General features: G+C 30.8%; 1 protein-coding gene across 1 annotated transcript in view; it reads left to right on the top strand.

The window, feature by feature from the left end:
* The window catches only part of LOC143225782 (acyl-CoA dehydrogenase family member 11-like), a 92,459-nt gene extending 84,762 nt beyond the window's left edge, over nucleotides 1-7,697 (top strand). Inside the window, 2 exon segments of the mRNA XM_076455777.1 lie at nucleotides 2,082-2,148; nucleotides 6,773-7,697. Coding sequence (XP_076311892.1) covers nucleotides 2,082-2,148; nucleotides 6,773-6,887 — 182 coding nt within the window. The 3' untranslated portion in view covers nucleotides 6,888-7,697.
* The last annotated feature ends 7,947 nt before the right edge of the window (nucleotides 7,698-15,644 follow it).

Genomic DNA, 15,644 nt, shown 5'->3' with positions numbered 1-15,644 from the left:
TCTTCTCTCACTTGTTCTTCAACTGAAGCAAAACCAACTATGTTAAAACATTAAATAATGACTCCAGTGTTCGATATTTATGTTGTGTGGGTGTTTTATTTTTCATTTATTTATTTACTTATTTTTCATTTTCTACAGAATTAATTCTAGTTATGTTAAACAGTGCAACAATTTTTTACAAAGAAACACATTTACAATTTGTATATACACAGTTACTTTCACTAAATTTCTAGATGAGAATAAATCACTCTTAATACATATTATGGCAGTTCCTCTACCAGATTGAAATCTCAATGTTGCCCTCAATGCCCTTATTCTTCCTCTCTTTGAACTTTGACCTCTTGCTCTTTCTACCACCTCTCTTTCAAGACACATTTCCTACTCCTGTTTATTCATGGATATTGTAGATCTGCTATTTTTGCAATAGATGTCTCCTGTATCCTTTATCACCATACCTGTCTTCACACCAGCTCAGTTGAATTGGCCAGTATTGCAACCACTTTGTATTTGCTGTAGTTTCATACTATAACTTTCAAAACAGTATGTGTATGTTCACAGAATTTGACAGACAGACTTTCAGTAAGCATTACAAGTCTTTTGTACATGAAAAATCATATGTTTTAACAAAGGATTTTTACTGAAACTTTTTCTGTGAGTCTATTGAATTTTTTTCAGTAAGACTTTGTATTTTATCTGCTATTTCCTTTACCTTCATGATATACTGGATTCTTCAGAAATTATGAAAGTATAAAGAAAAGCAGTAAAATCAGAAATAAAAATGAACAGCTTTGCCCTTTATTTTTTCTTATTATTCATCATAATGTTTCGAAGTACTTCTCTTCAGAGTTTGAACTGCTAAACATTTCACATGTATTTTCTGTGTTGATTTTATTGCCAATAACTAAAGTTATAGCTGTTTATGTGGAAGGAGGTAAGTACCTATCAGTTACATATTTTCATTGTAGGAAAATAATAGCCTTTGTAAACACATTAGTCATATGCATTTATTACATTAATTTTTAAAACTTTCCTCTTTCTGCATATCAGTTAGTCTGAAGATGGGTGCAAGAGAGGAAGTGGAAGATTATTGAGTAAGTGCAATGACTGTGTAAATGAAAAACTGATTGAGATACTATTCTTTTTTTATTGCTAAATCTTATGTTATTGTTTTCATTTTTAATGTAATTCTTCACCTTTTTTGTAGATAGTTTAACTTGTTTTTCAGGTCCCTTCACAGTCTGGGTCTTGACGAATATATATTTTAATCAAGCCTATTCTTGCTATGAAATATTAGTATCTTCTTCTAAGCTTCTTCAAAAATGTAGCATGTCTAAAGTTGTTATGGCTACTTTCACCTTTTGTTTTGAGAAGAATAGTTTGACAAAATGTACTGATTTACCATTCAGGCTCATCTAGTTAAATTGCTATTTGTTTAGTTACTCAGATGGTTGTTAGTTTGAAGTTTGTGAATATTTGGCTGACAACAGAGATTAGATTTGATTTGAAAGATTTGGTGATCAGATACCTTTGGTTTTGATAACTCACTTTTAAGCACTGATTTCACAACTAATTATGAAAGTTTTTTAATTATTTATAAAAATAATTTTTAAAATTAGTATTACAGAGTTTCACAAGAAGTAGTTGAGACAAAAAGTTCACAGAAAAGTAAATTTCTGAATCTGATAATTTCAGAATTGAATAATGTCAAGAAGTACAACTTTTACAAAAGGTGTTCTACAATTATATAAAACTTATAGAAGGCATTATCAGATAATCTTATACTTGCTTTCATTTTGGTTTGTTTTTTTTCTGTTAAAGTTTAAGTTCATCTTGTAGAGTAACTACATTTCAGCTGCTTCAATTTAACATAGTTTAAGTATTAGTCATGGTTAATGTATTTATTCTCTTTTTCACTTATAATGTCAATTTTCTTTAAATGTAACAGTGGGGTTAAAACATTTTGTGTATGTTTTAATAAACTTAATGGTCTTATTTTAGTTCTATGCTAAAACTTGAAAATATTTTTTTGTCTTGGTTTATTAAACAACTAAGTGTGATATGAGATCTTTTAACCAATATAGGTGCCTTACTGCTTCAGCAGGCAAGTTTACCCAATGCTATTCAACAAGAAGTTATTGCAGCCATTAGGTATGTATTTTTCTGAGTAAACTAAAGTTTCCATATATATTACACAATATTGTTGCTGTTATCTGTTTCATATATGACATTTTTAAGAGGGTGTATTACATTTTTTAAAATAAAATATAAATTTGATCCAGAATCATTTTGAAACAGTTTATGTATTTGTTACAAAATAATATTTACTTTTGTAACCTTAATATTAATAATAACAGTCATATTAAAATATGGATAGGTATTGTTACTACTTTTCTAGTGAGAAACAAATTCAGATGAATACAATGAAACAAACCTCTGTAATTTAACATAATTTTTATTAATTATATTAGGCCTATTGGTTTACAGTGCATCAGTTTTCATTCAACATGATAATATGTAAAATGTTTATAATTTTATTATATGATTTATTTTTAAGAAAGGGCACTTTTGTTCATTATTTGATATTCTAGAAAATACGTAGATTGATTTGATGGATTATTTTCAATTGATAGTTTACTTCTAAAATGTTTCTTATGTTTAAAGATGTTGGCACAATTGGTTGAATAGTCTTAAGAACTTTCAGTACCTCCATTTTAGGTTATAACTATCAAACACAAAAAATATGGAATAAATTGTAAAGAGAACCTCAAGACATTTTTAATAATATCTGAAATGAGCAATATTATCTTCAGCATCACACCTGCCAGTTTCTTCAAACCTGGAAAATTAATCATAACCACCAATACTTCATAACATTTGTTAAAACATTTAACATACCTCAATGTAGAGTGACATTAACTAGTTCCATTTAGACAGACATCTTGTATTACTTATACAAAAAGAAGGAAAATAATTTGTTTTTTATATAAAGATTTTTCCAGGATGTATATCTGCAGTGGAATTTTAGTTTGTAAAACCTACAATTATAATCTCTCTTTACTTGCAAGTAAGTGTTACAAAGACTGCAGGATTCTTATATATACAATTGCCTTTTACTTGAGCTTATTTCTTGCTGAAGTGATAGAGTGAAGGTAACTTATTAAAATAATCTAGAATACAATCCACTTCACAAAAGGATGTGAAGTGCATCCTTTAACAGCATACACTGCTGTAGTATGCCAACTTCATCTTTCAAATGTTTGATACAAATTATATTGCTATATGATAATATTGATGTCATCATATTTTACCTTTTCCTGATCTGAATAAAGTATATCCTTATTTGGATATCTTCAAGTAATTTTTCTAAATTTTCTTGCAGTTGTTCTGTATGTATCTAGGTATTTTTTAGTAAACAGAATGTATGAAGGTCGTAAATAGGCACTTCACCTTTTCTTTAAGTAAAGTTACAATGATTGTTCAATGAAAGTTTATATTTATTATGTCAGTGTCTGTCCTCATAAAGTGGGTAAGGATATTTCACTGGTGACATAGATAGTTGTGCAAGTTAATATGAGTTAGAAAGTTCCCTTGAATATGATTATTTGTAATAGTAAATGAAAGAGATAATATAAGAACTATAGGATACTGCACAAGAGTCATGGTTTAACTTAAAAGTTTAATATCACATTCTTCTAGTTTCTTTCGTTGTCATATGCAGATGTTTTACAAAAGTTCTTTCCATGCAAGCAATCAGTTATAATCATTTTATAAAATATAGAAGCTGTCCAGTATGTTGGTAATTTTCAGTTTGCACTAGAGTGAATAAATATATTATTTTTCATTATTTGTTCAGTTATATAACTTGATGTTCATGTTTGAAAATCATTCAGGGCTAACCAGATTTGAGAACTGAGCTGCACAAGTGCATGCTGAGGAAGAAATCACACTCTCTTTAAATGCACAGTGGTATTCTGTGATGTCCCATGAACTAATCCAGTACATTATTATGGTTATAGGATTGAAATACAGAACAAAATCTGTTCCTTGTCCAGAAAGAAGATTAGGCTCATCTTAACAGTTACCTGTTATAAGTAGAAGTGGCTGGAACTAGCTACACAATTTTCTTTTGTTTCATTGTCACAGTTTCCAAAAGAAAATGTATAGCTGCAAGAACATCTAAAAGTTATGGTTGATGATTATTCAAGCAATTTGTATACAACATAATTTAAGTAACTCAGTAAGCTGTCTGTTTAATACACTGATTATTTGTAGTATCAAATGGTTCATTTGAAAACCAGTAACTTCACATTGATACAGATGACATGCATCTATTAATTCATCTGCTATGAAGATTTTCTTGGAGAACAAAGGGCATAGCTAATACTAAGATATATTTTACACTGTTGGTTATAAGCTTGAAGTTTCCAAATATTTGTCTGACAGCAGAGATTACATTTGATCTGATAGATATGATAATCAGGTACCTTAAGTTTTGATAACTCACTTTTAAGCACTGATTTTACGATCAATTATGAAAGTCTAATTATTCATAGCAGTGTCAACAAAATTTAAGTTAGTATCACAATGTCTCACCAGAAGCAGCTGAGACAGAAAGTCCACAGAAAAGTAATTCACTGAATCTGACAATTTATCAAAATTAATTAAGGTCAAGAGGTACAACTTTTATAAAAGGTGTTCCCCTATTATATGAAACTCATATAAAATGTTATCAAATAATGTTTTGTTTTTTTCAACAAAAACAACAGTTTTGGTTTTAGTCTGAAAAGATTGGTAGGTGCTCAGTTGTTATGCACTTCAGATTAGTTTCTAGATGCTAACAAATCAAACTATATGCACACTTAGAATTTCTTTCAGCACTCAAGGTGATTTTCGTGCTATGCCATTTGGCCAATATAATGTATGTACCACTTTCAAAATGCTGAAGTAACTTACATTTAGAGAACTAGAAGAAAAGATGTGCTTGCTCTGTTGTCGCTGACATCTTGGTGTTTGGCCTGCTGTTAAAAATTCTAGCTATGTATCTGAAGAGATGAAGAAGATAGATTTCAAGTTGAAACTAAATAATGCTGAAGCACATTTTAAGTGGACTGAAGATCATCACTAAGCATTCTGCTGCTTTAGATATGCTTTAATCAAGATTCAAGTGTCAGCATATGTAAAATCAGATAGTTCATTCATCTAGGATACTGATGCCAGTATCCATTACAATTGGAGCAGTGTTGTTGCAGTTGCAAGACAGATTAAAATTTATATATGTATTTGTGTACCCAAGTTGTGCACTGACAGCTCTTAAATGCAAATTTTGCATAACAAAGAAATAATTTATTGCAATTATTATATCTGTTAAACATTACTACCCTACTTGTATGATATTTTAGAGGATAGGGCAGCCTAGTTGAACCAATATGTCCCTAGTTGTCCCTATATATTATGTTAAGATCTTGTGATAACAAATTAACCTTTATTACTGACATGAAAAATATTATTTTAAAATACTGGGTTCCTTAATCAGAACTCCAAAATATTCAGACCACTAGTTTATTTGCTTTAAGGTTGTGGCTTTGGACTGAGCAAGACAGACTGTAAAAGTCACTGGCTCAGAAGTATTTTCAAGAATGTCAAAACATTCATATCTTCCTTACGAATAACAGTTAAAATAAACCTATAAATGAATACAATTAGAATAAAACACAGTACTGTCTAAAATATTGTCCAGGTTTTCTTCAAACTAAAACCCATCCATTTTAAGCAAACAATGAGAAATGGGACATTTTGCTCCACATAATAGTTTTTCCAGTGTAGATGTACTTGGATTAACAAATTATAAATTTTTGATTACAAGTTAATATTTATTATCAATACATGGTTTTCCACTTTTTAATTTTTATCCACATTGAATTTGTGTTTGTGCAGAGTTAAAATTCTACCAGGACTAACTTGAGCTGCTTTGTCATTTTTATGTTTATACAAAGATTTTCATTTTCAAAATAGAGGTCCACCCAACTGAGTACCTTAATTTTTTGAGAATTTTATGTTATAGTAATTTTATAGGGTGAGATGTAATGCAGTTTGCATTATTAAATGTGAGTGAATAAAATGTATAAGAAAGTGTTTTTTTCATGGATGTTATCTGTGCAAAATCCATTCATTGTAATTACTTCACTGAAAATGTGCAGTTATCAGTAAAGAGCACTCCATCAATTCGTGAAAATTTCATTTTTAGTTTGTTCAAAAATAACTATATGTATACATGTGTACGTGTGTGTGTGTATATATATACATATTTCAAATGTTTGAATACAAATTATTAAAAAATTATAGAAAACTTTCTTTCTTCTAGGATAGGATTATACAGAAAATCACTCAATTGTATATTTATGCTATAAATAATTTTGGAAACATGTATGATAACGAACAAAAATTATGAATTATCACTTTATTCTGTATGCATCATCTATACTGCATTTGTTGCTTTTCTTAGCATTACATTATTTAATTTTCATATAATTCAAAGATTTGGCTTACATGGGTCAAAGTACCCCTATGTACTCCTATAGGATTAGGGAATGTTTCTTCTTGACTCCTCATAAAAATTTTTAATATAGTGTTAAGGAGGACTATTTGCCAAAAGTGAATTCACTGTAAGCAGTTTCTTTGTAAGTGAAGTAGAATTGAGCCATACTGTTAAAATAAACTGCCTTGTTCTCTTGCATTGTAGTGTTTCTGATGTTTAGTATGTTTCTTCTCTTAGGTGGTGCAACCAAGATCTTACCCTTGGTATAGGCAGTCAACAAAATTGCTATTCTGAAAGTGCTATGAAGGCTGACGTTGATTTGGTTATGGATGGCTATAAGAAGAAAAACTAAAATTTACTGATGTAAATAAGATGAAAACTCTGAAAAATATGACACATCAAATTTTTCAGATAAATATTTTAGTTATATATGATTTGATGGAATTCTGATTTAATTAGTGAGTGTTATAAACTTTTGAAAAATTGCTTTTGTATTTTTTAATAAAACCATAAACAATTGTATATTTTCTGTTTTTGTATTTCTAATATAACATTCTTATTAAAACCATAGTTTAGAGCATAAATGGAGTTCAGAACCCAATTTTGAATATACAGTTTCTTTTATGATTATGTTGAATAGCTTTTAGTACTGGGCTATATAAGATACAAAAATTACTAACTGAAATCGTTTTAGTTTGATAGATTAAAAATATTTTGTCACCAAAATGGTTACATAATACATCTTTTTTACTGTTGTTTATAAAGAAGCTGGATGTTAGTTTCATTACAAGTATTGGTTAAGTGTTTAATATATATGTTTATTAATTTCTGTATTAATTATATAATTTTACACATATTTTATTATGAAAATTATTTTGCATTGTTAGCTTAGTATATAAATTTAACAGTAAATTTCCTAAGCTCCCCAAACATCATGGCATATTAGTAAAAGTATGATTTATGACTGAAAGTGGTATTACTAGAAAGGTTTACACAAGTGATGAATAAATGCATTCAAATTATTATAAAAAGAATGGTATTTTAAACTATCTATATTAATTAATGTGACATGTTTTAATTCTGATTTGTAAGTAGCTTGCTTTGATCAAAGTCTGTAATAACATATTACTTGTTTAATGAATAAACCATATAACTAGGTTAATTTACATAGTTTGGCAATGGAGTAGACTTGGCTATTATAAACAGCATTTTTTGTATGAAAGGACTGAGTACAAGTATTACACGTACTGGTTTAATAGAGTTGTTATTCAATATCCATAAACATTTTATTCAAAAGTTTCCTAATATACACTAACTAGCTAGCCACCTTATTAGAACCAATACCCAATAATGGACTGGGTGACCTTTTACATAAAAAACAGTATAGGATCCTCAAGGTGCTGGAATGTGTCATGAAGGATTTTTCTTCATTTAGTCATTAATATTGCATGCAATTCATGGAGTGAGGCAGACAGATTATTGTGATAGTGAATGCCTTTTTTAAACTCATCTCACATGTGCTCAGTTGGATTGAGATCTGTGGATTGTAGTAACTGTAGTAAATACCTGAAGTTTCTCTTATTTCTCTGCAACCATACACACACAATTTTGGCATGGTGGTTGTAGGTATTGCCATCTTGCAAATAACCATCTCATCATGATACACATGAAACATCACTACATACAGTTGTAGTGGAATGTTTAGGCAGAATAGACATAGTGTGTTGTAGAACATTAATTAGCTGCAACTGTCTGTTGAAGAAACATATGACATTTCAGCTTCTACTTCTAGGCTGAAGCCTTCTTCTAATTCTGAGAAAGATCTCAGTATACATGCTTTAACATTCAATAGGCAATTACAGTGCATTAAAGTTGTCACAGATAACCTATAAAATTCATTTTGTCTTCTGAAGTGACCAATGGGCCCAGGATATGCCAAGAAAATATACTCTAAACCATGAATCATACACCTGAGGCCTAGACAGTTGGCACCACACAAGAGAGATTAAGTATTTTGTGTTGCTTTCTCCAAACCCTATCTTCTCCCATCTATGCATAAAAGAGCAAAGCATGATTCATCAAATGACACTACTTTTTTGCCAGTTTTCATTAGTTTAATCTCTCTACTCTTTACACCACTCAAAGCATTTATTCATGTTACTAACTGAGAGTAGCAACTTACTTAATGGTCTCATACTGTCATACTCCATTTTTTACATTATTTCAGTTTTTGTTGTTTTATGATGTTTTATGTGACTATGTTTATGGCCACAATTCTCCATCACAGTGACATTTTATTCACCTTTTTATCGTTGCTAATAAATCAGAATGACCAGTGTGTTGGAACTGCCTACCAACAAATCTGTCATGACCACTGTAACACCTGTTAGATGTGCAACCATCATTATGCCTCTTTAGATGCCACAATCCATGAATTAAAATGGCAGGAAATGTGTTCTATCTAGCCAATTATAGTACTGATGGAATCACCAAAACATCATGTGATCAGTATAATTTGCATCTGTAACTCAAGTCAAGCCCAAATCTGAAATTGTATATAAGTCTTAATAAAGTAACCAGTATGTAACTTATTGAAGCACATATGTCCAATACATTTTACTTTGTTTCTTTTAAAATTACAATAATAAAGCAAAACAAACATTTCAGTTCCAATTATTTTTTATTCTCAACCTTAGTAATGTTATCATTAGGAGATTTTGAGATAATGATATAATTTATACTATTTCTGTTAAAAAAATCCAGAATTATTTTAAAAATAAAAGTAAAAATATATTGCTCTGAAATCAAGACAGAAATGTTAATTAATATTACACAACAACCTACTCTCAATTAGCCAATTTTTTAAAAATAAGTACAGGGAAATATTAGAAACTTAACAAAATTGTTGAAAGTTACAATAAAACCTTTTCTGGATATATATCTGTATGCAATATATATTTAAAAACTAAGCAGGTACTACCACAAAATATAAAAAGACAAACAATTAATGTTATGAAAAGAAATACTTACTGTATGCTGCTAAACATGAAACAAACCCTGACAATTGATGGCCACATACTATTTTGTTAAAATTTAGTTATTCAAGTATAAGTGTCTATTAGTGAAAATTTTTATTTCAAAAATCCAATATTTTGTTTTGAAAGGTTAGAAAAGATGTATTAATTAGAATGGAGCAAGCTATAAGATATTCAAATGTGATAATTAGTGCAATAAACGTTGGAGGTATGTAATAAAAGAGATTTTTTTCTTTAAAATTGTGAAACATACACAATAAAGTTTGAACATTATAATCAAACTGAAAACAAAATAGAGAAGGTTCAAATAAACTCAAAATACAAAATTGTGATAACAAAACAAGTGAAAGTAAAATTCAAGATTTTACAATATATACATATACAGTATTATGGTTGTTCTTGCCCAAGGTCCTTCCACTGGATGAAGTGGTGATCTTTCAGAATCCTTCAGCTCACTTAGTGAATGAATCTATAAAATGAGTAACACATACTGATTACTTTTCTTCAATTTTGGGTAAAGTACCAATTGTATATAAGATGATTCTCTCAAGAAGTAAACCTACAACTCTAATGAAGTTCACCCTGCTGTAGCTGGGATTTGCTTCTAACCAGCCTCATGGTGCAATGTCTACACTACCACTAAATATTTTACTTACTTAAAAGATGTAGGGCATTACACAGAATAGTACAATATGATATTCATACAGTCCTTTTAAAGCAGTGTAGTTTTCTTAGAGAAGTTGAATCCACTGAAATGCAGAAAGCCACAAAATTATTGTTTGTTAGGAGATAGGGGCCAGACTTTAATTGCTGTGATCTTTTCAGGATCGGTGAACAGCGTGCATGAACACAAAATTTCCTAGTTTCAGTTAGAAATCTACATTTGTGGATATAACTAGAATACCATTCTAAAATCCTCAGCTACAACATGAAATGTGTGGTCAAAGACAAGTACTATCAACCACTTAAAAGACAGCAGAGGAAAACAACTGTTAAAATAGAAAATTATAACAAAAATCTTTTCACACTGAAAGTGTATGTTTTATCTTTCACATTAACTCCAGTTTGAGCCTTTCCTGTTTGCTGAGGTTGAGAGAAGGTGAAGATTGTAATTCCTACACAGGATGAGGACAAGCTGAATTTGGATTTAATACCTGAACTCAACATTACTTATTTTGCTAACTATTCTAAAATCACACGTATGTGTAGAAATAGCTCAGATTCTTACTAATTTGTATTCTCCTTCAGTTGGGCTCACACCTCCTTATGGGAGATAGCCACATGACCAAACTGATACTATAAGTTTCTAACCATTGGTTTACATAACTTTTAAATCAGTAAATGAGCTAGTACACATTTACAACCACTTGATATCCAGTTAACTAGAATGTTACAACTAAATACAAAACACCTGCACAAACAAACATTTAGAAAACTTATTTGAATAAACCCAGCAACATATATATATATTCTGTATTATTTCTTGAAGGATGTTATTTGTTTGTAGTTAAGAAAAAAGCTACACTAGACTATCTGTACTGTGCCCACCACAAGTATATAGAAATTTGGTTTTGAGAGTTATAAGCATTCAGACTTACCAGTGAGCTACTGAAGGGGGAGGAGAAAAAAGGACTAAATTCATAGATATTCAGTTATCAAAAAAAAATTGCAGAGCTTACTTAAAATATAAAACTCTTTAAGCAGTTGTTGTACACAGCAGTAGATCAAGATATGATTTATTCATGATGTCATAAAAATGGCATGGATGTATGATTAAAGCTATCCAACTTAAGATTACTGATAAGTAATTCAGTTTATCTATCTTAAAAAATTAAGACAGTCATTAAAACAGTCAATGCTGACATACATTCTCACTAAAAAAACAACAACATAGACAAATAGGCGATAAGAATTAACTGAATAAATGTAGCTTTTAATATCTCATGAAAACCATCCAAAGTTGAAAATTATTTTACATTTGGAAGTACTAGCCTTCCACTCAAAGACATCAGCCTACCTGAAGACTGCTGAGTTGAGATAATCATTTCTTAACAAAATACTTTATTTCTATTAAAATTTAAAAAATAAGAAAAGTAGTGCCCCAGAATCTGATATAGGAGTTTAGGAAATTATCTTGAAAATCATTTTGTAATGCAGATGCAGAAGGTACAATAGTGTCAGTGCCTGTAATGGATAAAAAAGAAATGTAGGGCATCTACATAAAGTCATGATAGAATGGCATGTATCACAACTACATTTTAATATTTTTTGTTTTTGTAGATAGCATGATGTTACTGAAAATTAACTGCTTTTGTTGGAAAAACCTTTTTTAGATCAAAGACTTAAAATTTCCAAAAGTGTGTACTTAATGGCACTGACAAACAAAAGAACACAGACCAACTTGGAGTACCATAACTATCTAGACCAAGACCTGCAACAAATTGTGCTCTGGTCATGGTAAAGTGCAGTATCTGTTAACAAGTGACAATCTAAAGACAAAAGTTAGGGGCAAAAGCTATCCAAATGCCCCAAGCAACAATAAATAAAATAATCAAGAGAAATCTCTGTGTGAAAAAGCCACGCAATATGCCTCAATGATGCATACATACAGCTGGAAAATGAAATTATATTCAAGCTGTTCTATACGAAAATATTATAATTCAAGTCACTAGTATGCAGTGACCATGGATTTCTATATGCTTAGACTATTAAGATGGAAAGCCATCATCTATGTACACTAGATAGATTATGAAGAGCCTTTAGCAAGACAAAGTTTGCTTTGAACTTGATAGTCTTTCAGTAGACCTTTTGCAATTGAGATTACTTTGCAGGGCTATTATCAAGGTCCATAGCCATAAGATAGAGCACGACTAAAGTTGGCAACATGGACTGTAATAACATAAAGGTGTTTCAATATCATTTTAATACAATATATACAACCTTTTTAAAATGTGGAGCAATTACAGAATATTGGATACAGGGTAGAAATTTGGCTCAGTTCTATTTGCTGAAGTCTGTAAAAGTCCTAATAGAATTTTGGAATGATTTAAAGTTTGATAATGAACCAACTAACCATGTATCACATATTCAAATTAGAAATTGGAAATACATGATTAAAAATTGTTGAAAAGAGATTAGTTATAAAATGGTAAAATTAAGTGTAAACAGATGTGTGCTGTTATGGATTATAGTAGAAAAACACTAATGATAAGTCTATGGTTACAAACTCATGCTTCTGCTGGTGTGTCCATTTATCATCCTCCAACAGATCCTGCTGATGACATACCTCTACCTTCTCCTCAAAGATATTGCAACGACATTGCAGAGTTAATTGTAGTAGTTAGCTGGCCCTGGAAGTGTTAAGCCAAACCAGGACTGAAAGCTATAGACAATCTAGCTGAAGATTCAAAAACGTAAATTGTATTTTTCTTGTAAGGTATCTGTACTGTAAAAGATACATGATGTCAGTATAAAGAGGAGTTGAAATTAAAGATACAAAATTGAAATATTTTATATGAAGTGTTTAATGTCATCACTTCATTTCTTAATGGGTAGGAGTGTGAGATAGTGGTCCAGCATAGTAGTTAGGGTGCTCGATACACAATCTTTGGTTTGTGAGTTCAAATTCCCATCCCACCAAACATGACTGCCCTTTCAGCTGTGGATGCATTATAATGTGACAGTTAGTTCCACTAATCATCAGTAAAAGAGTAGCCCAAATGTTAGCTGTAGATGATGTTCACCAGCTTTCGCTACTAAATTAGGAACAGCTAGTGGAGATATTCCTCGTGTAGCTTTGTGCAAAATTCAGAAACAAACAATCAAACTATTGTTTAGTTTATCTATGAATTTCTAGTTGCACTAAAAGGCTAACTCATTTCCTAACTAATAATTTTTATTTTGAATATATTTATATATATGATGAAACTGACACCAGCTTTCTTAATGGTGATGTACTGATAGTACTAATAACGTAATAGAAAGTATGAATATTAATATTTAGTATTTCTTTAAATAAAAAATAAGCAAAATGTTAGGATGGGAATATGGTCTTTGAGGGAAGTTTCATATTTGTTTATTTTGAGATAGCTGGGTTATTAAATTGTACTTTCTCTTCCAGTTTTTATAATAAAATTGAAGTAATATTTCTTCCTCCTGAACAGTTGCTTGATGGAAACAAAATTTAAAAAGATATTCACGTTACTTTTAAACTTGTTAAGGAAATATTGGAAACTTAAAGACTAATAAAGCACCTGAGCCAGATGACATTAACCCAAGGGGTTTAATAGAAATTGAAAATAGTACATATGAAACACTTGCTGTTGTGCTTCCTCAGCTCTTGAATAGTGAGCAGGTGCCAGTTGATTGGAAATCAGTTAATATTATTAACCTGTTCAAGAAAGGTGATTGAAATTGTCCCAGTAATTATAGAGCTGTTAGTCTTACACAAGTAGTAAGAAAATTTTCTGAAATTATAATAAAAGATGTTTTACAAAGTTTAAAATGTTGTTAGAAATCAACATGGTTTCACTTGGAAAGAGTTTTGTCTTATTAATCCTTTGGCATTCCTTGAAAAAACCATTCTTGTGTCAATGATGATACAATTGTAGACGTGGTGTGTCTAGATTTCCAGATAAAATTTAACAAAACACAACATGAAAAGCTTGTTCTAAAAGTTACCTCCATAGGTGTGGGAGATGGGTTGTTTTATTGGGTAGGAAACTGGCCAGATGGGAGAAAACTGAAAGCTATTATAAATGGAATTCAGTCAAATTGGATTAATGTTGCAAATGTGGTGCACAAAAGCTCATTATTAGAACCTTTGCTTTGCTCTTTTTTTTATTTATATCAACGAACTAGGTGAAGGAATGGTCAGTAGATTAGTGTATATATATATATATATTGATAGCACTAAAGTTTTTGGTATTGTTGATTATGAGAAGAATTTGGATTATTTGATGAGTTGGACAAATTTATGGTAGACAGCTTTTAGTATTTCGCTCCCATATTGCTCATATGAGTGACTTGGTTTCATAGTAATGTCCTGTGTTATTCATGTGTGAATGATGTACAATATGTTATTAAATCCATGTCATACACATATGATTTGCAGTACTTTCAGTTTGTAAGGGACTATTTGGATCTGGTTCTTAAGGCTTATTCTTAAGCTTTTGTCATGGTTTTAAAATAATGTTTGGTAGTAAAACACTTATTTGTGTTCACATGTCCTATATCACAATGCAATGTTATTTGTAACAAAAAATATATACGTTTTGTTAGAATAAAACTGATGTAAATGACGTGGTCCTGTTAGTAAGTGGACTTTCATAGAGGCTTATGTGAATCCTGCAGTATCCTGGTGTAACACAACACCTTTACGATTGATCAAAGCAGAGCTCTTTTCTTTCAGTGCAATATTCAAGCGCTACAAATGTTGACAATAGAAGTCTGATGTAATCGACACCAAACGCTTAACAAGTCTTTCCTCAGGTGGAGGTCCATTTTGCGTTGTGCTATAGCCAGTTTACCAGCACTGAGCTATTGTCTGTGGCGCTTAACAGTTTTATAAGATATCCATTTTTCATCTCTAGTCACTAACCTGTCAAAAAAGGTAAGTTACATTCATGAGACTGCAGAAAAGTGCAAATGCCCACTTTTGCTTTAAGGTTGGCTTCTGTCAAATCATGGGGGACCCATTTTCCAAGTTTTGACACCTTTTCAAGCTGTTGCAGATGACGGTAAACTGTTGATTGGGTTGAATTAAGCTCCTGTGCTAGTTCTTCAACTGTTACAGTGCAATCTACATTAAGTACAACCAGCATCAAGTCATCATTAAACTCAACAGGTCGACCTGAACGTGGCGCATCGCTTAAGCTGTAGTCACCTGATCTGAACTTCTGAAACCACCTTCGACATTTTCTTTCATTGAGAGACTCAGCACCATAAACACCATGAATCTTTCATGTAGTTTCTGCTGTACGATTGCCTTTTTTAAACTCATAAAGCATTATATGCCTAATGTGCTCCTCAGACACATCCATCTTCATAAGGGTTTATTTGACTAATGATTTGAA

Source organism: Tachypleus tridentatus, chromosome 1 (genome assembly GCF_004210375.1).
Source record: "Tachypleus tridentatus isolate NWPU-2018 chromosome 1, ASM421037v1, whole genome shotgun sequence".
NCBI lineage: Eukaryota > Metazoa > Arthropoda > Merostomata > Xiphosura > Limulidae > Tachypleus > Tachypleus tridentatus.
The sequence above is the reverse complement of the archived record's forward strand: the minus strand, read 5'-3'. Positions and strand labels throughout refer to the sequence as shown.